At 58.0% G+C, this 22480-nt stretch overlaps 1 protein-coding gene across 4 annotated transcripts in view; it reads right to left on the bottom strand.

Moving 5' to 3' along the window:
* Window positions 1-1243: 1243 nt before the first annotated feature.
* ZC3H7B (zinc finger CCCH-type containing 7B) overlaps window positions 1244-22480 on the bottom strand; it is a 56617-nt gene continuing 35380 nt past the window's right edge. For 2 of the 4 annotated variants that reach the window (XM_040637592.1, XM_040637593.1), the window contains 16 exons: window positions 21528-21570; window positions 20788-20981; window positions 20121-20442; window positions 19064-19152; window positions 18152-18251; window positions 16562-16723; window positions 14624-14829; window positions 13573-13673; window positions 11997-12178; window positions 9552-9637; window positions 5718-5851; window positions 5471-5576; window positions 5236-5344; window positions 4846-4979; window positions 4549-4712; window positions 1244-4183 (listed from right to left, as the gene is read on the bottom strand). In XM_040637592.1, coding sequence (XP_040493526.1) covers window positions 3937-4183; window positions 4549-4712; window positions 4846-4979; window positions 5236-5344; window positions 5471-5576; window positions 5718-5851; window positions 9552-9637; window positions 11997-12178; window positions 13573-13673; window positions 14624-14829; window positions 16562-16723; window positions 18152-18251; window positions 19064-19152; window positions 20121-20442; window positions 20788-20981; window positions 21528-21570 — 2379 coding nt within the window. In that variant the 3' untranslated portion in view covers window positions 1244-3936. The remainder of the gene's footprint in view (window positions 4184-4548; window positions 4713-4845; window positions 4980-5235; window positions 5345-5470; window positions 5577-5717; window positions 5852-9551; window positions 9638-11996; window positions 12179-13572; window positions 13674-14623; window positions 14830-16561; window positions 16724-18151; window positions 18252-19063; window positions 19153-20120; window positions 20443-20787; window positions 20982-21527; window positions 21571-22480) is intronic. The other 2 variants (XM_040637594.1, XM_040637595.1) reach the window with 1 other exon arrangement.

The raw sequence follows: 22480 nt of genomic DNA, 5'->3' as shown, positions 1-22480 counted from the left end.
CCAGGACCTGAGGTGGCGTGGGTGCTCAGTGACTGTTTAGCAACCTGAGCTGAAGGACCAGAAAAGAATTTAGGTGAATGTAGAGAATTTAAGAATTTCGTCCACCAGGTCCACTGAGGTCCTGCTTATCTTACTTTCCTTGATTTTTCTGACTTCAAGGGAGGTCCGGATGCAGGTTCACGATCTCTCCAGCCTGAGGACGGGTCTGCATTTTTCCTTTGGGAGTGGTACCTTGCCATGCCGCTCTGGTTTTTCACGGTGCTGCCAGGGGTGCCGAGAACCCCAGAGCATCAGTGCTGAAGAGACCTTTACCAGTCACTCAGTTCCCAGTGGTCCTTGTTTCATTGTCTCCTTTCTGAGGGTCCTCGGAGCCTCTGCTGAATGGAAGAGGTGGACGTCAGACGTTCGGGTTGTCGTAGAGCACAGACACGCCGTATCCAGTGCCTGATGCACGGAAGGTGCTCAGTCAAGTTGGTGGTTTCTCTTGCTCTTCTGGTCATTTATCAAGCACCCGAGCCCCTGCGCATATCTGGCCCAGATGACTCCGCCCGTGGAGAATTCATAGGCCTTGGACCCCTGTTCCTGGTGCCACTCCACACTGCAGTTGCAAGCCGTCCGGGGAGAGCTCGCTCCTGAACACACGCAGCCCCTCCCATCAGGATTCCCCTCCATCGCCTGCAACACGCATGATGCAAGAGATCTGGAAAAGTACCTCTCACCCCAGCAGATATGGGCTTCCCCGATCGAGAATTCCCAATCTAATATACTCTCTCCTTCTAAAGATGAGAATTCTGGGCCCAGACGAGTCCAGGGTGCAGCCAGAATCCTATCCCGAAGCATGGCATGGCCCCTTACTTTTCTGGAAAAGCCACACCCAGAAAGGGCACAGAGCCAGCCCTCTGGAACTCAAGACAGTGCCCTTGATTGAAGCAGGGAGGTGCGGGCACCTCTGGACAGCCCCATGCGGAGGGCTGTGAGTGGGCAGGCTGCAGCAGGCGAAGGGTGGCTGCTGGGCCCACTTGTACACAGTACAGCCTGTCCCCGCCAGCCGAGGTGCTGCTGGAGCTGGGGTCAGCTGGGTTGCCCTGTTTACACAGGGACACAGACCTTCTGCCCCTCACCCCTTGGAATGTCCGCCTTTAGGCATGCCCAGCAGCCGGCAGCTCTGCCCCACGGGTACAGAGCAGCCCAGGCCCCCAGGCACAAGTGCCAGACAGGGAGGAACAGGAGCGACACCTTGGGGAAAGAGGTCAAAGCACACACGTTTATTTTCTAGGACAAAGGCTAAAAGAATCAAGTTTCTTTCATTTTATTTAAAGAAGGACAAAAATTGTTATTAAAACATCTACATTATTATCAAGATACTAGACCTTATGAATATTTAATATTAAAGTGTGGTATTCTTAAATTTTTAATACACAGACATTTTAAAAGGACCATTAAATTGATTACTGCCCAGCTGAGAAATGCAGCATCCCTCTTTCCCCCACCCCAAAGGGACACGCACATCGGGGGCACCTGCCCCCCCCACCACGTTCGAAGTCTTGTCTCTGCCTGCTGGCAGTGGGCATAGGCCCCTGATTCAACTCTCCAAGCCTCCCAGTCGGGGTCGTGACTGAAATAATCACCCTCATCATTCAAAGAGGACTCCTGTCCCCCCGCCCCCTGCCTCTTGCTCTCTTCCCAACTCTGGGGGACCCAGCTCTGGCCAGGCCAGGGAGCCCCAGATTCCAAGGGCCCCTGGACAGATAACAGGTTGAAGAAGAAAAATCTGGACTCTAATCCTATTCTGGGTGGGAGACAAACACCAAGCATTTTCTTTCCTGGAGCACCACTGCTCTCTCCCGGTGAGGCCGGAGTGGTCTGGAAACTGGGCCCAGGCAGGGCCACTCCTGCCCCTGCTGCCAAACCACCTCCAACCCGCGGCTCCAAGTCCCTGCATCTGAAAAATCCCTCTTAATTACACCAGGATGGCTGCATTTTCTGGCCAAATTCTTTATCTTTAGCCCTCATTAGAAGTGATTCCTTGGATACCACACACATATATAATATTATATAGAGCGATATATTTAATACCTGTGTATATATGCATCACGGGGGCGACATATATACACACTAAAAACGAGGCTGGTGACGACAGACTGCAACACCACGGATCAGGGAAAACAAGTGTCATCGACATTCACAGCCACGGCCCCCACCTTGGGTGTGGTCTCTCCTCCCCTCCAGTCATGCCACCAGCACCACGGTGCCGGCCTGCTGGGGGAAGGGGGCAGGGAGAGGAAAGGGTGCATGCCATAATTACTGGGGAAGGCTGGGCAGTGACGGCAAGAGGAACAGTGTTCTCTGTGCCCGGGGTGCCCAGAATCAAATCATCGCTCACTATCGATCCTTGCATGAGGAGAAATGAGGGGGATTCCATTCTCTCTGTCTCACCCCCACCCCCAACTTCAGCTGTGGTCCCTGGTTCCTTCCGGGGGGCCCCACTCCTTGTGCCAACCACGTGGGACATTCTGGAATGTCTCGGGAACCAGGGGAGGCTGGGTCTGCCCACAGGGGGTGGGATGGAGAGGAGGGGGTGCACGCAGACAGGTCAGACGAGAGGGATGGGAGAGGGCTTGGCGGCTGGGGGCAGGGGCTGGGGGTCGGCTGAGGTGCCAGGCAGCTGGCAGGGCCGGGAGTCAGGGAGGGCTAGGACAGACAGGCGCAACTGTACGTCTAGGTCTGGGGAGAAGGGGGAGAGGGCCATGCTGGGTCCCCAAGAAAGAGGGGCTGTGTCCGATCCTAGAATGGCCCCTGGTGCCCAGCGTCATCTCCCTTCTCTCCATATTCCCTGACCCCCACCCTTCCCCTTCCTTCCAGTTCATCCTGCAGAAGCGAGCCCATGGGTGCCCTGCCCGTTACCACCACCTGAAGTGGGCATGGGCAGTAACATGCTGCTACACTCCCCATAACCACCCTCAGGAGGGGAAGTCCCTCTACAGAGTGCTGACACGACCAACCCCCTGAGCCTCCCTTCCTCAGCCCACAGGGGGCACTGCCTGGGACCCCAATGCATACCGATTCAGAGACTGTCATATTCCTGCTAAGAGCCCGGAGGCTCCGGCAGACAACTGGCCCTTAGCCTTTTGACTAGTTTGCCTCCTGGCTCTACTTTGTGCCTTGGGCTGGAGACCCTGGGCAGGTCACCCATCCCTTCCAGGCCTTAGTCTCCCTCTCTGCAATAAGGGCATTTGGGCTGAGTCATCTCTAAGGACTCTGAGCACCTACAGTCTATATTCAGTGGCCCACAAGGAAGAGGGCTGGGCTGGTGGCCTGACTGGAGAGGCTCCAGAGATCATCAAGCCCAGCCCCTCCCACTCTGCCAACCAGAGGGGAAACTGAGGCCCCAGTGGGCGAGCGACCAGGACTGTGTTCCCAGCTCCATCCTGGGGCTGCATTTTAAAGCTAATTGGGGCCTCCAGCCCTCTGTTGTGTCCTGATCTGCCCCTTGGGGGAGGTGGGGGAGGGTGGGGGAGGGTGAGGGTGAGGCATGGAAAGGAATCCCGCTGAAGATTCAAGTGGGGACCCCAGGCTCCCCAGCCCTGAGCTCTGGGCCCCCTTTAGGACCAGACAGAAGTTAAAGCTGTAGGCTGAAGCTGGAGGGGTCAGTCAGGCCCCTCCCTCCCCAACCAGGAGAGCCGGGGGGTGGGGGGTATCTGCCCAGGGTTCCAGCAGGATGAGGACCCTGGGACCGCTTCGGGCTGCAGCACGTGCACCTGGGTATGCACACAGGTGGTGGGGGCAGAGAGGATGGACAGGGCCCCAGGGGGCCGGGGGCTGCCTGAGGAGGGCGGCCCCCCACCCCCAGCCCTGGCCTGCCCTGGCCCTCCTATCAGGCCCTCTGTCCCCACCCCCGCCCGACCCTAGGACTTCACCCGAGGCCCAGAGCTGGCCCTACTCCCCAGTGACAGCGGCGGCCACAGGGGCTTCTGGGGTGGCACCAGCGGCACTCCCATCCTCTTGCAGCAGGAAGTTGTATTTGCCAAAGTCGTCATCCCGTGGGCACAGAAGCATATCCTTACGGGCCTTGGCCAGCTTCTGCTTCAGCACTTCACGCCGGTCCAGCCACTCAGTGAGCTCCTCCTGCCCGTGAGCGCAGCGGCACTTGTCCCCATCTGGGCAGGCCTTGCCCTTCTGGAGCCTGTGGGCAGCAGGAGGCTCACTGCCCAAGCCCCGGTGCCCTTTGCACCACGGGCTGCGGACCTGGGGCCGGCCGCTTAACCTCCCCCCAGCCTTTCCCCCGGCGGCCTCAGTCCGGGTGAAAGTTGGCACATCCCAGCCTTCTCTAGGACCTGCCACAGGGCTGCAGGCGGGGGTCTGGCAGTTCTGAGCCCACCCCATCCCACCCCGCCCTGCCCCCATGCTCGTCACATTCAGGAGCAGCTGCTTGAGGACACCCCCCTCTGCATGCTACTCCAGGCCAAGGGGAGCCAGGGCTGGCGCCCACCCTGCTGCCCACCGGGTCCCACCGTGCCCACCCCACGGCCCCGGCCTCCCCGGGAGCACCTGTCGCAGAGCCGGAACTCGCCCATGGGGAAGCGGTAGGCCCAGCCGCTGGCGTCGCTGTCGGACGTGAAGACCTTCTCCTTGTGCTTCTCGGACTGGATGTGCTGCTGCCACTGCTTCTTGCTGTTGCTGTTTTTGCCGCAGAGCCAGCAGTGGTAGCCCATCTGGGGGCACAGCCGCCATGGGTGCCCATTCCTCACCCTTCGGCCCGGACCGTCCCCCCGGGGGAGGCCGGGCCCCCCCCACGCCCTCCCAGAGCAGGCTCAGACCCGGGCCGAGCATGTGCGAGGCCGTTACCATGATGTCAGCGTAGTCCGTGGGCATCTGGATCTGCTTCTCTCCTTCCCGAGAACTGATTGGGGTCCCTTCCCCTGGCTTCCCTGGGTTGTGTTTCTTCAGCCACATGTCATAGGTCTGCTGCATGTCCAGGACTGATAGGAAGGAGAGGACAGGGTGCTCGGTGGGAGAGGATCCTCCCTCCATTCTGCCCCCTCCCCCTCCCCCCAACCCCAGACTTGGGAGCTGGGGGCACCCCAGGCCTTGCTGTCAGGCTGTTGGTCAGCAACGGAGGACGCAGAGAGGGTACGGTCTGGGGTGGCAGAGGGAGAGGGAGCAGGAGCTCTTGGGCCTGCTGATGGGTGGCGGTGTCTGGCAATGCAGGGTCACTGGGCCTGCCCTTGCACTCACTCTTGTTCTCTTTCATGAAGGTCCACATGTCCCTCTCCTCCGGGCTGTGTGCAAAGGAGCAGTTCCCCACGTACTGGCACTTGCGGCCGCTCTGCGCGTGGATGCAGAGCTGCAGGGTGGGCATGGGGAGAGCCGGCTGAGTCCCACCGGATTCTGGTATAGCACCAGCTTGGGGCCCCTCAGCCCCCACATCTGAGCTCCCACCACCACCCTGCACCCCATTCCCGGCGCTCACATCGTATTGCTGTGGGAAGTTGCGAATGGAAGGCAGGGGCCTCACCGACACCCATTTCCTCTTGGCCTTTGACATCACCAGAAGGACCCGCCGCTCCTTGGTCCAGCTGTAGGACAGAGGAGGGGCTTGTTGGGGGCAGCCCGGGGCAGGGCCTTGGCTGTGTGATGTCCACAGAGCGCCCCGGCCTCCTTATTCGTGCTGCTCGGGTGGGCCCCCCCAGCCCGTCCCCGCCTGGCGCCTGGCTCACCAGTGCCGGGCCTTGGCACTGCAGTACTTGAGGTCTTTGTCAGGCTCTACCACCTGCCCGTTCCTCCAGCACTGGCCACACACAAACTTCATCTGCAGGTCGAAGGTGCTGGGTCCATGCGTCCGAGGAGCGCCCTGTTGGGGAAAGAGGCTGGTGAATCCAAAGGCATTAGAGCTGAGGCCTGGGGTCTGTCATGCAGGTGGCGTGCATGAGTGTTACAGCCCTAGAATGAGTGAGCCCATTACCGCTTCCCAGAGGGAAATAACTCTAGGGCCCCTGGCCTCTCAGTGTGGGAGCCAGGCCTGGGACGGGGCTCCCGATTCCCAATCAGCTACTCTCCGCCTTGTCTGGCTAGTCCCCAGTGGTCTGCTCTTTGGAGCTGCTGGCATGTCCCTGAGCATGGCATGCTTTTGCACATGCTGTTCCCTCTGCCTGGAATGCCCTTCCTCTGTAATTCATCAGGCTGATTCTGGAAACTTTCCAAACTCAGCTTGAGCACCACCGCCTTTAGGAAGCCTTCGCTCGCGCTCTCCTAGGTGGCAGCTGCCCATTCTAGGAGCTCCCACAGTACCTGAGAAACCCAGCTCGTTATGAGGGCTGGGCCTGGTGGACAGCAGGGCCCAGGTGGGAAGCCTGCCTTGGGTGGTGGCACAGGCTTCTGGGCGGCCCCGGACTCCTGAAGGGCCCACCGTGTTCATTCCCCATTCTCTGCTCTAGCCTTTCCTTTGCAGGCAGGAGGGCCTGCTCTTCTGCACCCTGGGATGGGGGGGGGGATGAAAGGTGGGAAACATGCCCACGCACCCTTGTCTTCTGCCACTTTCAACCCCCTCACCCAGCTGTGTTGGCTAACCTACTGACTCTCCTGTTACCTAGAGTCTCCCTGTCCTCCCTGGAGCCTCAGACGTGGGGTCACCCCTCCAGCGGCTCTCTCTCCTCCAGGCTGTCCCCCACCATGGGAGTACCCTATGTGCTTGTCACTACCTAGCTCAGGGCCTGTCCTTGAGAGGAAGGGGTTCTGTCCACGTGTGTTCACTGACGCCTGGCCCGGTGCTGGATGACTCGCAGCTTGGCTCGGCCCCAGGATGACCCCCACATCACCTCAGTGACAAGGTAAAAGCAGACCTTTGTAACTGGGGCACGGCCTGTGCTAGAGCGGGCAGGAGGTTCTCCACATCACTCCTGATTTCCAGGTGTTCTACTGGATTCTCACAGAAGCCTGAGGGGACCCATTTCACAGGTGAGGTATGTGGGGACGGCTCTCATGAACAGCCATGCCGGTTCACTGAACTTCCCTTTTCACCAACCCCTTGCTGCAGCCCTGGGGGGTAGATGGGTTCATTCCCACTTGACTGGATAGAAGCGGAGGCTCAGAGAGGTCACTAATCCACCCTTGGGTAAGTGGCCCGAGGACAGGAAGCTGGTGAGAGGCGGGTGCTCGTGCCTCTCTGTGGGATGGCACAGCTGCGTTGCCATGGGCACTGCGCCCGAGCAGCTTCGACCCTGGCACCTCATCCTCGGCCTCACGGTGGCGCCGGCCCCGCCCTCAGACGGCAGACAAGCAGGACGCCTCAGGCCCTGGTCGTGGCCAGGCCGGGCACAGTAGCCCTGTTCCTGAGCCAGGCCCAAGGGTGACATCTTGGGTGGGCTGGGGGGGTGGGGGGGCTCTGGCAGCAAGAGGAGGTGTCATGGCACCTGGGGACCCTGGCGGTAGCCCTGAGGAGGAAGAAGGGGTAGGAGGTGGTGAGGACTCCGAGTTCTCTTAGAAGATAACACTGCAGGTCCAACCCAAGCCCCTCACTGCCTTCCAGCCGGGATCCTGGCCAGGAACAAAAAACAAACCACATGGCAGAGAGGGGGCAGGGAGAAGAGGACAGCACAGGAAGGGACAGGGAGGGGAGCAATCAGGAAGCGGGGAGAGAAAGAAAAAGTAGCAGAAAGATGGGCTAGGGAGAGAGAGGGGAAGTCCCAAGGGGATCAGGCAGCCCTGTGGGCCAGCCTGCCCTGCTCCCTGGCTCACTGCCACACCCATGCCGGCCTCAGGAGGGGCCAGGGACCCAGCCTTCTCCCAAAGCGACCAGTAGGTGGGCCTGGGGAGGGGGTCGTCCCTCATGTGTGGATGGCACGGAGGCCTCACCTCACCCTATCTCTTGGGCCTGAGACCACCCCTCTGTCCCCGCGGTCACCCAGGGCCACAATGGTCCCTACCTCTTGGGGAGGATATGAGGACTGGGGAAGGCACGGGGCCCAGTGCAGAGCAGGAACTCAGCAAGCTGCAGCCTAGTCAGCTTCTGTGACCCTCATGCCCACCCTGGGAGATGGCAGACAGGATTACGATCCCCATTTTATGGGTGAGGAATCCTCAGGAGTGGCAGGAATGGTGCCGGGTGTGGGGGAGCAGAGCGAGCTCTGGACAAGATGTCAGAGAACCAGGCATTTACTCCAGTAAGTGTGCCCCTGGGTTAGTCTCTAGCATGCTCTGAGACTCAGTTTCCCCATCTGCACACGCTACAATGCCACAGCTCACTTCTCCAGGAGCAGGGTGAGGATCAGGAGAGATGGGAGATGACACGGTCAGTGGGGAGGAGCACCAGGATATGTACACGGTCTCAAGGACCCTCCCTAGAAGATACTTATTCATTACAAAGGGGGAAAAACGTAACTTCACAGGAGAGAAACATTTGTAGTGGAGGTGCCTTTAACCAAGTGATCACCAGTAAAGGGACACATCGAGATGATGAGCCTCCTGACGAGTGAGCCGAGAACGTAACATCCCCTCTGGGATTTGAGGAACCATCAGACAATCCCAAACGGATGATGGGCCTTTCACAGGACAACTGCTCCGCAACACCACCAGCATCATGCAAGACAAGAAAGACTAGGGTCTGCTCTAGATTAAAAGAGACTAGACAGGGGCGCCAGGGCGGCTCAGTTGGTAAAGCCTCTGCCTTCGGCTCAGGTCATGATCTCAGGGTCCTGGGATCGAGTCCCGAGTCGGGCTCCCTGCTCAGCGGGGACTCTGCTTCTCCTTCTCCCTCTGCCTCTCCTCCCCACTTGTGCTCTCTCTGTCCCTCTCTCTTTCTCAAATAAATAAATAAAATCTTTAAAAAAGAGAGAGAGAGAGAGAGACTAGACAACACATGAATGCAGCGTCCCTTGGGATTTAGGGACGAGTCACAAAAACTAAATAATAGGACACCATAATCTGGGGCGCCTGGGTGGCACAGCGGTTAAGCGTCTGCCTTCGGCTCAGGGCGTGATCCCAGCGTTCTGGGATCGAGCCCCACATCAGTCTCCTCCGCTGGGAGCCTGCTTCTTCCTCTCCCACTCCCCCTGCTGTGTTCCCTCTCTCGCTGGCTGTCTCTCTCTGTCAAATAAATAAATAAAATCTTTAAAAGAAAAAAAAAAAAATAGGACACCATAATCTGAAAAATTACACCAATGTTAGTTCTGTGATGCTGATAATTGTCTTGTGGTTATTTGTAAGACAGTGTCCTTATTTTTAGGAAACAGATACTGAAGTATTTAGGGGTGATGAGGCATCATGTCTACTACTTACTCTCAAATGGTTCAGAAGAAGATACGTATATAATTGTATACAAATGTCTATGTGTGGATGTCCACACACACACACACACACACACACACACACAGGACGAAGTGAGTGTGGAATGTGGTAAAATAGTTACTAACTAGGGAATCCAGAAACGGGTATACACTAATTCTTCGTACTATTCTGATAATTTTCTGGTAAGTCTGAAATTAGGTTCCGTTAAAGGGATGGGGAATGGGCCTCGGGGACCCGATCCCACCCCCAACACCGATCGAGGGCCTCACCAAGCCGCTGCTGGCCTTCCCTGCATGGGCCTCCATCTGCTGCCAGTACTTCTTGGATTCCTGGACGATGTCTTCGTGGGTCATGCCTGTGGAGGGCGGGACCAGACACGGGCGTCCATGAAGGAGCTCAGCGAGGAGGGAGGTGGGAGATCTGCAGGGAGCCACCCAGGCCCAGGCGAAGGAGCCCCAGTCCCCAGTCAGGCCCTACCACAGAAAGACATGGGGAGCAGGGGAAGCACTCATCCTCTCTCGGCCTGTTTGTTCACCTGCAGCTGGGAATGGAGGACCTGCTCCAAGCCCTCATGGGGGACAGGAGAATCAAATGCAGCCAAGAGTGGGGGAAATGCAGGAGAAAGGTGTTGGCCCTGCAGCATGGCACAGTGACTCCCCTGCCTTCATGCCAGGGTCCCCCCAGCTGCTCAGCACCCTTCTTGACCCCCACCTCCCTCAGTGGGGTCTCAGGCCTGACTCCTGCTTGGCAGCCTCTAGCCCACTGTTCTTAGGGCTCTGGGCCTGGCCTCTCCTGGCTCACTAGCTCACTGAGGGGCCGCTGTTCTTTACTGCAGGTCCGCAAAGGGGCAGACACCCGAACCTGGTGGCCCAGACCTTCCCAATCTGACTGACTACGGAACCCACCCTCTGAGGTACAGCTTAAAGCCTCTCCCATCTCCTCCAGGCCCTTTCGCAGGATGATTTCTTTTCGACCTTGTCCTGTGGATACTGCTCCACGGTGACCGCTTGTCACTGGGGGCTTACTCTGGGCCAGGCACTGTGTTGACACCCATTTTCTTGCTGAGGATTCCCAAATACAGATCGCCAGCCCAGACCTCTCCTGTGAACTTCCAGACTTCCACATCCGGCTGCCCACTCGACATCTCCACTTGCAGTCCAAGAGGCAGCTCCCCACGTCCCACACTGAGCCCTGATGGGAGCCCCCCAAACCTGGTCCTCCTACAGCCTCCCCTTCTGAGAACACAGCAACCCCATCCTTCCAGTTACTCTGGTCAAAAACCTTGCAGGTGACCTTGATGCCATCCTTTGTCTCATACTTCACAGCTGGTCCATCAACCACTCCTGTTGGCTTCACCATCAACATATCCCCAGAATCTGATCACTCCTTCCAACCCCGCCACTATCACCCTGGCTGGAGCCACACCTTCCCTGGTCCCCCTCTGTCCGCCCTCACCCCTCTATCCTCCACCCAGTAGCCAGAGATAGTTTTAAAAAATATTGATCAGATCGTATACCTCCACCCACTTAAACCCTCCAGATCTTGCACATTATATTTAGAACGATCCTGACTCTACGTATGACCTAGAGACTTCTACACACTCGGGTCTCTACCAACCTCTCAGGCCCCCTTCCCACCATGCACTAAGCTGCTCCACTCTCACGGACAGTGTTTCTGTACCAAGCTTGCTCCCGCCTCAGGGCCTCCAGCCTTGCTCTTCCCTCTGCCTGGCATGCTCTCCCTATCCTTCCTTGCTCAAATGCCACGTCCTCACAGAGGCCCTCCCTGACCATCTTATCCCAAATGCCCCTGCCTGAGTCCCTCCCCATCCTATTGCTCTGCCTTACTTTCCTCTCAGCACTGAGCATGTCTGAAGTTACATAACCCTATTTCACCAACTCTAAGACATCAATTGTTAGATGCACCAGTATTTTATGTTACATCCAAAACAATGCTGCTAAATTACATCACGATACGCAGTGAGGGAAACGTGTGTCCTAGAACAGATTACCTACTTGCTACACTGTCTGTATTGCCCTTGCTTATAGATCTCAGATGTTCTCAGAGAGCAAGGACCTCGAGTAGTTCTTGCTTGGGACCTGACACACGGCAGGTGTACTCGTCACCCTATTAGATGAACGAGTAAGTATCTTTTAATCTCCTCAGCTCTGAGGTGGAGTTTTTTTTTTTTAAAGATTTTTTAAATTTATTTTTGAGAGACAGAAAGGGAGAACAAGCAGGGAGGAGGGGCAGAGGGAGAAGCAGACTCCCTGCTGAGCAGGGCATCAGATGGGGGACTCGATCCCAGGGTCCTGGGATCATGACCTGAGCCGAAGGCAGACACTTAACCGACTGAGCCACCCAGGCGCCCTGAGATGGAGATTATGATCACCAGTTCACAGGTGGGCAAATGGAGGCTCAGCGAGGGGAAGTGACCTGCTGGTGACCAACCAGGCAGCCCGGCTCTGCCCCCTCTCCCTTTTCCCCGTGTGTTCCCCTGGCAGTGCCTGGCTAGGAATAAACCCAGGACATGTTAAGCCTGGAAGCTTCCTGAGAGCAGAGCCTTTGTGTCCTCCGTGATGTCTAGGGGGCAGGGGCTCCTGCAGAGCCCCCCCCACCCGCCGCCCTGAACTCCCTCTGCCACCTGCCGCGGACTGGCCCATCTGCCCTCAGCCAATCCCGCATCCCCCGCCCCCCCCACCCCGCCCCCTCACCTGAGTACTGCTGCAGCAGCCAGACTTTGAGCTCGATGAAGCTGTGGGCGAAGTGGCAGCTGTCTTCCCGCAGGCAGCCATAGCGCACCTCGTGGCGGCACACGTCGAACTGGAAATGCTCCTGGAACTGGCGGATCTTGGAGTACTTGAGGGAGGTGGAGCGGACGATGTGCACCAGGCACCTGGCGGGCAGAGGACGGGGCGCGATGTAGTCTGTGGGCCCCCTCCCCTTCCCCACCATTCCCGCCGGGGCTGCTATCCCTGGTACTGCGCCAGCCTGAGGGGAGGGGCTTCGCCCTCAGTGTTCCTGCCCTATCAAGACGCTTCTAGAACAAGAGAGCACAGTAGGCAAGAGGTGGGGGTCCTACACTTAGGCCGTCCCAGCTGTAGGCTCCTCCCCTGGCCTCAATCCAGGGCCAGCTCAAAGGTGGTGCTGCCAGCAGGAGGGCACCTGCTAGGAGGCTGGGAGAAGGGGGTGCGCGTGGGTGGGAGAAGGAGGTTTCCCATCTTGATGCTCCAGGGCTGCTCCTGCATCCATAATAATAATCGAGCACCTCCTCTGGGACGGCAATTTTATTTTATTTTATTTTACTATTTGTTGTCGTTTTTAGTTCGTATTTCCTAATCATAAACTTAACTCTGCAGATTGTGATCTCGGGGTCGTGGGATTGAGCCTGGGTGTGGGGCTCCGCATTCAGCATGGAGTCTGCTTGAGATTCTCTCTCCCTTTGCCCTTCCTGCTCATACTCCCTCCCTCCCTCTGAAATAAATAAGTAAATCTTGAAAAAAAAAAAAAACCAAAAAAACCAAAACCCATAATTCTGCAATCCAGCTAGATTTGGAGGGGAGTAAGGAAAATATGGAACCCACAGACCTGCAGCGAGAGCACAAAGATGACAGGGTATTTTGAGCCGCTGGGGGGAAGGGGTGCTCTCCTGAGCTACAGAAGGAATGGTCTGGTAGGTAGGATAAAACACAAGTCAAATATATCAGATTTGTGGGACAGGATTTTAATTATGCTCGCGGAAACCCTGGGAGACTGGGATCATTGTCAACTTCACAGGCAGGGAAACCAAGGGCCACAAGACATGAAACAGGCATTGACCAGGCTGGATGTGGACCCAGGTTTGTCTGACCCAGGGCCTGGGCTCTAACATCCATGCGGGGGCATGGGGGTCAGAGGGAGCAAAGGTGGGGGCCAGGCCTGACCCAGGCCCTCCCACTCATTGTCTGACGCCGATGACATGATAGTGGAGGGCGCCAGATGGAAGTCAGAGGCGTGGCCACGTAGATGTTGAGTGAGCTACTTCTAAGCCCATCGGTACAAAAGAGACTGTAACTTCTCCTTACGGGACCGTGGAGATCGTTAAAATACCCAAGAAAAAGCTTGGAATACAGATCTCGATAAATGTGATTCCATCCTTTCCAGGTAGATGCTGGATCTGAGCCCTACATTCCGCCCCTCGCCTTGACACCCTGGGTCCGCCCCCCGGCGTCTGTGGCTCCCCAGGCATCTAGAGTACCCCGGCTCTCTGTGGGCCCCTGTTCCCAGGCTCAGGCCGTGGGTCCCACTCACTTGTTGTTGTAGAAGCTGTGCTTGGCAGCCAGGTTGGAGCAGACAGACGGGGAGTCCTTGGTGCCTTTGCTGATGATCCGGGGCTTACTGTCAAAGCAGATCTGCCCGGGGAAGGGATGGGCTGGGACCCAGCACGGCCGCCCACGGAGGGGCAGACCGGGTCCCTGCCAGCCCTGCTCTAAGTCAGGGGAGTGAGAGATAGGGCACCTCGGGCTCCGTGGTCATCACTCTCTGGCTCTAGCTCCCGGATAACCTGGGCTTTGGCTCTCTCTGGTCCCACCACTCCAGACGCCTGGGGCGGGGGGTAACTCCAAGTCTCTGAGCCTGAGTTTCCTCAACGGGAAACTGGGGTGACCACACCTGCTGTCCCACAGGCTCACTGTGAAGCTCAGAAAGGACATAACAGAACCGCAAGTGCTTTGTAAAGTACACGCAGCTGCTGGCTGGGAGCTCCGAAGGGAGCGGCCAGTTCACCTGCTCTGAGAGTTGGGGGGAAGGGCTGGCTGTGCAACGGGTCAAGGTTGGGCTGAGCCGCACCAACCCTGCCAGCAACCCGGGTCCAGAGCTCTGGCTCCACGGAGAGGGACCTGACGCCGTTACTGCCCTCACCATGCTCTGATCAGGCAGGGAAGCAGGGGGCCGGCAGGGTCTGCTGTGGCAGCTCCGGGGAAGGAATTAAGGACAACTTGCTGGAGCTGCTGGGATCAGAGCTGAGCTGCGGAGGGCCCAAGATGCAGAAACACAGGGAAGTGGGCAGGAAGGCGTACTGGGCATCGGAGCCAGCACAGCTAGACAAGGAGGCGTGGGGGGGATGAGTACCCACAGAGCCTCTGATGGCCATCCGNAAAGAGTGGGAATGATTTTCTCTCTTTCTTTAGCAAGATAGGGCCTATGGCCCTTGCTGGCAGTCTAAGGACCTACTGATTCTAAAGTCAGGCCTCCCAAACCCCCAGGTGCCAGGACTGACATTTGATAAGGGAGCCCCTCCCCCAGCCCCAACTGTGCCATCGCCCGTGAAGGTGGCAGGTGAGTGGGGCGGGGGCGCGGGTACCTCACAGAGGAAAGTGAAGATGCCCTGGTGCTCCTTAAGGAGCTTGGCGATGGTGAGGCTGCCGCGCTTGACGCCCCCCAGCGGGTCAAAGAGCAGGTCGCGGTTGAGGGTACCCTTCCGCTCCTCTGTCCACACGTCGATCTCCTCCTGATGGTAGGCGAAGGTGCAGTTATCCCCGTACTTACAGTCCTGCTTGTTAATCATGTCTGCAAAGAGGCAACAGGACACACGTTCTGCCAGGCGGGACGGCAGCCTGCAGAGCCCCCAGGACCTCCACTGCAGCAGGCCTGCTCCTCGGGACTCAGGAGGGGCCGAGTGGCCAAGTTGGGGAAAGCCCTTCCCAGGCCAGGACCCTTCTTTGCTCTACACCTGTGTTGAAGGGGGCACCTGCATTTTCCATCTACAAAGCATGCAGTCATCCCACTCGACCACCCCACGAAGCCGCCTTGGCCTCATCCTTGGTCAGGCAGGATGAGAAGTGGGACGAAGGGCTTTGTAGATGAATACAAGCCTCCACATAAACATAAGGGGTTTTATTCTTATTATTCACCAGGAAAATAGCATTGGTTAAGGGCCTGGGCCTCGGAATCCAGCAGTCCTGGGCTAGGATTCCCCGTTATTCCTCAGCTGTCTGTCCCATAAACAGAGAACACTGGGCTGTTGTGGGGATTAAGTGAAATAATAAATAAAACCCCTGGGGACCAGGGGCGCCTGGCTGGCTCAGTCAGTAGAGCAGGCAACTCTTGATCTTGGGGCTGTGAGTACAAACCCCATGTTGGGTGTGGAACCTACTTTAAAACAAAACAAAACAAAAAAAACCCAAAACAAAAAACCCCTGGGGACCAGGGAGTTGGGAGGGCAGCAGGCTCACAACCCTGAGCCCTGCCATCTCCTGGTGGTGGAAACTGTTTTTCTTTCTCTCCCCTGCTCACACTCTCTCTAGGTCTGCCCTGCCCCATCCCTCTGCCAGGCTGCTGGCACACAAGGACAAGGGGGCCCATGCACAGACGATCACCACCGACTGCTCTGTGCGAGAACCAGCTCTGCACCCAGCGGGGAACCCTGTAGGGAATGGCTTCCCAAGATCTGGGTGCCACTTGATCAAGTTCAAAGGAGTGTGCGAAGGAGTCCGAGTTCTGCGTATTTGGGGAGTGGTGAGGGCAGACGGGGGGCTTGTAAGCCTCACAGAATTTGGACTTCATCCACACTGGCCAGGGGAGAGCTGAGACCTTCAAGCCCAGAAGCAACATGTCCTTAAGATCCTGCTGGGAAAACAGCGAGCTGTTCCAGAGAGCCTGGGGCTACTGCCACCGGCTGGGTGGGGGGACAAAGGCGGAGCCTCCCGAAGGCTCAGTTTCATAGCCCGGAGTTGTGAGGATGAGTGATGGTGGGTACAGAAAGGCAACACCATAAAGCACTTAACAATGTCCTGTTTGCACAGAGCCATGAAGACTGCACCAAGACGCTTGCTTGGGGAAATCAAAGTTGGCAAATAAGGTACGCGACAAATGACCATTAAATACTGGCCACATTGACGTGAGCCAGAAGTGGGGACAACAATAACACAATAATATTTAAAAACTAATATTTATCAAGACTTTTACTATCCTATGTACCCGTCTTATGTGCTTTACACGGATTCTCCCCACACCTTTCCCACAGCCCTTCGGGACCCTGCAGCCCCGACAGCAACTGCTCTCCGCGCACCGCCCGACCCTCACACTTGGTAAGGGCTTCAGCTGGAATAGAACATCCCGAATGTTCCAGCCCCCCCGCCCCTGGGTCTGTGGAGCGGTCAAGGGAGCTAGATGCTCCTTCTGACGTGGGATTCATCCTCGATGAATGTCCCCCTCCTTCTACCGGTGACAAAGAGCAGAGCCACAGCTGAGAGGAGCTCGGCCCCGGCCACGCTGCCCGCCCCTGCCGCAGCCCACCCACCTTTGCACAGGTAGTAGGAGCCCACAAAGCTGGTCTTGGTGGGCCGGGGCCGGATCCGCTTCCAGGTCTGGTCCTCAGAGCTCCGGAGCCGGCCAAGCAGTATGTCCCGCTTGCACTTGTGCTCAAGGCCCTCGCGGTAGGTGTAGTCGCCCGCCCTGGGCCCTGTGGGGATGCGTGGACAGAGACAGGTTTCAGGTGGAGGGCTGAAGGGTGACAGCTAGGCACCCAAGCAGTGGGCCCTACCTCCATCAGCCAGGCCTCCCGCCGGCTCCTGCCACACCCTTCCTAGCCAAGTGCTCCCTAGAGACAGGGGGCCCGGGTTGAGGGGAAGCCCCCTCTACCTACCCCTTCCATCACCACTCTGACTCTCCAGGGAGCCAGACATTTTAGTGTTTCCCTAGAAGGAATGAGGAAGATAGCTCCTGGCAGAGAGCAGGCCCGCCCCTTTCTTGTCCTGCCTGGAAGGGCGCTATTTGGATTCACCCTCCCAGCCCCGCTCCTGCCAAGTGTCTGACCCAGGGCCTCCTTCCCACTGACGATGGGGAAATAGCCCTGTGGGGACCCCGTATGACACTGCTGTTCCAGCACCAGCTGCACGGCAGTTCATAGGGCATACGAGGCAGCGGGCGTGTGGACTGGGGAAGCAGTCTGAGGTCCGTGTGAGGAAGAACTTCATCACGGGCACAGCCACCCAACAAGATGGCGCCCTGCTCCCCGCCCCTGCAAGTCCATGAGTGCTTTGGTGGGATAACTCTCGGGTGACATGCATGTGGCCGGGGAATGAAGGGGAGGCCCTGAAGTGGACGACAACTAGACAACCTCTAAGGTCCTGTCAACTCTAATAGCCCTGAGATGGAGAATTCTAGACTGCTAGGATTTTTAACCCCAGCATCCCAAGGCAATATCACACTAACTCTTCAGGGATTCTGGCCAAGGAGTCTTAGACTAGAATTCTGAGATTCCAGGTGTGCTGAAAATTGTCTCCCAGCATTGGGCATCATTCTGAACTGTTTCTGTTGCCTCCCTTGGATCTGGGGGCTGGGACTCTAGGAACTACATTTCCCAGACTCCTTTGCCATCTGGGCTCCAGGCCAGGTTTGCATTCACCCAGGGAGATGCACTCATGGGAGAAGTGGACTGTGAGGGGAAGGTGGCACGAGGTGTGGGGGCTACATTTCCTCTGGCTAATGTGTTCCTGCAGCAGCCAGCTGGACTCCACTCCATGGCCGGGCACCAGCCTCTGGGCTGTGGGCGGCTGTCATACAGGCCAGAGGGTCCAGCAGCCCCTGACCCCGGTGTGAGAGCAGCACAATCCAACTCTGGTCCTTGGCTTCTGGAGGAGCAGCCTAGAGGCCAGTGGAGACTCCTGGCTTCTGCTCCTCTAGCCTTTCTGGCAATTTTGAAAGCCCCCAAACCCCATGTTCTACACCTCCCCACCTCCCACCTGCTCAAAATACCCGGAGGGGCTCCTTTTTTCCCACACTTATCTCTGACTGATACACTACGGTTCTGTCATCCTGGGAGGCTACACTCTTGGATTCCTAGTATCTCTGGGCAGAGGAGTAGAGGAGTATGAAGGTGTGACATTACCTGTTTTGGGGTAGCAGAGCTGGCAGGCCTGCTTGAACTCATGGGTGGCAGCCAAGGGGTTCTTGATAAGCAAGGCAGTGTTGGGCATGGAGGGCTCTGGCTGCAATGGGAGGACGTTGGCCATCTTGGGCACTGGACCATGGCTGGAGTCACCAGAGCCAGCCTGGGCACCAGAGGCTGGGGGGCTCTATGACCCCCCCATCCTATCCGAGAGCAGAACTGTAGCCCAGCACCCTCCCCTTTCTCCTACCCTCCTGGCCAGGGAATTCCTTATAACATGATCCAAGAATGTATAACATGGGGATTGAACGAGCCTAGTGGGGGTGCATGGGTGACAGTGATCTTGGCCCAGAACCTTCCCTTGAGCAAAAGCCCGACATGAAAGCAGAGAAACAGGAATGGCTCCAACTGAGGCCAATGCACATGCCCTCCCCACTCCCAGCCTCCATCTCCCAAGCCCCCAAGGCATCAGCAGATGGGGACAAAGGCAAGACTCAGAGAGGTTAGGTTACTTCCCCAGGGCCACCTAGCTAGTGTCTAGGCTGAGGCCAGAGTGCAGGCTGCCTGCCACCCGCCCAAGGGCTCTCCTAAACTCAGAACCCAGCTGAGTCCCAAGAACAGGGATGTTACTGACCCTGGAGAAGTCACTTAACCCCTCTGAGCCTCAATGTCCTCTTCTGTCAGACAGGGGCTGGGCCATGTCCTCAGCTCACCCTCCCAGCATGTGGCTCCATTTGGAAGGGCTAGGGAGAGACCATCTCTGGCCCATCCACTCTGAGGGTGCCTCTCCTTGGGGAATGCCGCACCTCATCCCACGCAGAAGGCCCACCTCTACTCTGGAGCCCACAGCTACTTCCCTTCCACCCGAGAGGGCACAGGGTACCCGGTCACGGACCTGCGCCAAGTACTCACCGAGGGGGCTGGTTTCTGAGTACCACTTGGGGGACGATGGTCCTGTGAGTTGGTTTCCTCTGGGCAAGAAGATACAGGGGTCACCTGCCCTGCTCGGAAGGGGTGAGAAGTCCTCTGAGGACGTTCTCGTATGCATTTATAACTCGTACAGACCACCCAGGCCACACATCCTCTACTCCTCGTGCTGACCCCCTGACTCTACCCTCAAGGCCTCTGCCCAGGGACAGGGCAATGTCCCAGCCTGAGCATGTGTGCCCTGTCCTTATACCTGCTGCAGCCCCCACTGCCCCTGGAAGAAAGCCCAAGCTCTCAGGGTGGCTCAAAGGTCCTCTGACACTGGCTTCAGGTCTTCAAGGCCCCCAACCCATGCTCCCCTCTGGCTGACGACTTTGCTCATTGGCCAGTCCCTCCGCCATGCAAGCCTGTGTCATACTGCTTCCCCCACCAGCAGAGGACTTCTCCTTTAAGACCTCTTCTCAGCCACCGGCTCCTCCAGGAAGTCTCCCTTTGGCTCCAGGGCTGAGTGAGGCACATCTGTGCTCCTGCGGCCTTGTGAATCCCCCTGAGCCACGACAGCCATGGGCTAGGTCTGACTGTCTGAAAGCTGGTCCTGCAAGGGCCCAGACAGGTCTGCTTCCTCTCTGGGTTCCCAGCACCCCGCTCAGAGTGGTGCTGAAGGAGCTTGTGGCCTGGCAACCCCTTCCCCCAGCCTCAGGATCATCCCTCTGGGACCCTTCCAGCGTGGCAACCCCAGGGCCCCAGAAGGCTGGGCAGAGAGCACCACACGGCAAGTCCAGAGTCCCGGACTATCCCAGCTCTGCTGTTTGATCTTGAACAAGACACCCAGCCCCTCTGGCCTCAGCCCCACGCTATGCTGAGCACTGCAGGAGACACGGCAACTCAGAGACGGTGGCCTTCGACCACAGTGGGGAGAGAGGGCCCGGACCTTGGCTGAATAGAGCTGGAATCCCAACTCCACTCCCCAGAGACTGGAGATGCGGTGGTACTTTGAAAACTGTCAAGGGGGTGGGGGTGAACGTGCCCACCCAGGCCTTACCCACAAAGGAGTTGGGCTTGTCCAGGGCACCACGGGTCGACCCAAAGCTGTCGAGGGCATCCAGCCGCGTATCCGAGTACGGCAGCAGGTCGAGGGAGTCCAGTGCCGAGCCTGGAGGGTCGAGGGCATCCAGCACAGAGGCGGCCAGCTTCTTGGAGGGGTCCATGACGAGACCAAAGGAGGCCGGGGGCAGTGGGCTGGAGACGGGGATGGACCCACCCACTACAGGTGGCAGCAGTGGGGTCCCACCGGGGAACACGGGTATCAGCTGGGGCAACTCGCTGGGCACACCGCTGCCGGGCAGGCCACCCTGGACCAGGGACTGTGAGGTGGGGAACAGAAGGAGGGGTTGGAGGAGAACGTGACCACCCAGGCCTGGGCAGGGGCAGGCACTGCAGGCCCCAGGCAAGCCAACCCCTCTGTGCCTCAGCCCCCACCCGTCCCGCGCGTGGAGCCAGGGATCTTTATGGTCCCTCTGGCTGTACATTCTAGAGCTCCGTGTTTGTACCCCAAGCAGGTCCCTTTCCCTCCGCGGGCCTCAGTTTCTCCAACTGTGACACGGGGATGGAACCTTCCCTCCACACCTTGTGGGACAGGAGGATGAATGTGCTGGGGTCCTAGGTGGGGGAGGGGTTCAGGGGAGCTGAAGGGTGGCAACACGTCTCACCAGTGAGTCCAGTAGGGTGTCCAGCTCTGGCCCAAAGACATCCCCGTCAGAAAAGTCGTCCAGGCTCTCAGTGCCAGGGAGGGCCCTGCTGCTACTGTCCAGGGGGGCCAGCAGGTCCAGAACATGAGGGAACAGGGGCATCGTGGGGGTTGAGGGGAGAGGGGCTGGGGAGCCTCGCAGGTCCACGTAGCAGTCTGTGGATGGGAGGGTGGGATCAGTAGCCACAGGGAGTCCTGCTTGGTGATGGGGGAGCTAGGGTCCTCATACAACACCTTCCTTCCTTTCTCTAGCTCGTTGTCAGGAACCCTGTCTGTTCCGCTGGCCTGACTCCATGGCTGGAGGCCCAGGCACAGTGAAGGATGGCCACTGCAGAGCAGGAGAGGGTCCCTCAGTCCTGCGATATCTCTCGAATGAACGTGGCTCAGTGCCTGAATATCCTACCTGGGCAGAAGCAATGCCCTCTCTAAGGGACACTTGGTAAGTGTGACTCTTCCTGGAAGCCAGTGAGGAAGAGAAGGGGACTCCAAGTTGGGGGAGGTGCTGGCCTGCAGCGGAGGACGACACGAGGTCAGCGCTACCCTACTGTGTGGCAGACCCCCACCCTTTCCTTCCTGAGAGGGAGTGGGGTTTCCTAGACCCAATATTTTCTTTCATGCTTCAGGGAGTCGCTAGGGCAGGGAGCCCTCAGGCTGGGGCTGGGGACCCATCTCCGCACTGTGCCCTCAAATCAGGGATATTACCTGTTTCTATGTCATCTATGGACCCCAATCCATTGGAAGTTCCCTGTGGAGAGGAAGGACACAGAGGGTCAGGCAGACATGGGCCAGGAAGGCCATGGTGCCCGTCCCACCCCCAGAACTATTGTCCATGGAATTAAGCACAGGGCTGGACGGGGAGGGGCCAGGAGGCAGGGGGAGTGGGGTCAGATAAATCTCCCATCTGCCTCTTGCTGGAGGGGTACCCTGGGAGGAAAGAGACAGAACCTCTGAGCCTCAGTTTCCTTATCCATCATAGGATAGGGTCCATACCCTAGGGAGGATAGCTCGCAGCTCAAAGACAAAAGTGCCATTTCCCAAATCACTAGTGTCCCTATCCGCCCCCCCCCATTACAGCCCCAGGCTGCATGAACCCAGGTGGGATCCCACTGCTGCAGGTGGACCTGTTGTTGGAGGGAAAGCTGGGCCGGAGCTCATCCTCCCTGGGCCCACTCCCTTACCTGTAGAGTAAGGATGGTACGGTCACCCGCATTCTAGGACTGTTTCAGGTTTGAAATCACTCGACATTTGCGTAGAACTTAGAAAGTGCTTTCTGTGTCTGTTAGGAGGTTGACCTGGATGGACTGGGCACTTTTGTCACTAGCCTCCACATTCTGGCCCCACAGACTCGCCTGCCACCTCTCCCCCACCTCGTGTCCCCCCCTGGCTGGGGCCTGACTCATTCCTCCATCCTGGCACATCCTCCCCTTCTCTGAGTCCTGCATGGTCCAGCTGAAGTCCTCCTTCCCTGGCAGGGCCCCAGGTGAGCCCATTTCCTCTGTGCGCCCGCCGAGGGCGGCAGGAGGACCAGAGCCTCCCTCCTAGCCCTCCCATCCCGTGGATCGCAGGGGGATCCTGGGGCCCTGCCTCTTGCCACCCGGGCCAGCACTTCGTGGCCAATCACGTTCGGCCCTTGGTCCAGGTGCCCTGCAAGGTGT

This window comes from Ursus maritimus, unplaced genomic scaffold (genome assembly GCF_017311325.1).
Source record: "Ursus maritimus isolate PB19 unplaced genomic scaffold, ASM1731132v1 scaffold_21, whole genome shotgun sequence".
Classification (NCBI taxonomy): Eukaryota; Metazoa; Chordata; class Mammalia; order Carnivora; family Ursidae; genus Ursus; species Ursus maritimus.
Note: the sequence above shows the minus strand (reverse complement) of the source record. Positions and strands in the feature narration are given on the sequence as shown.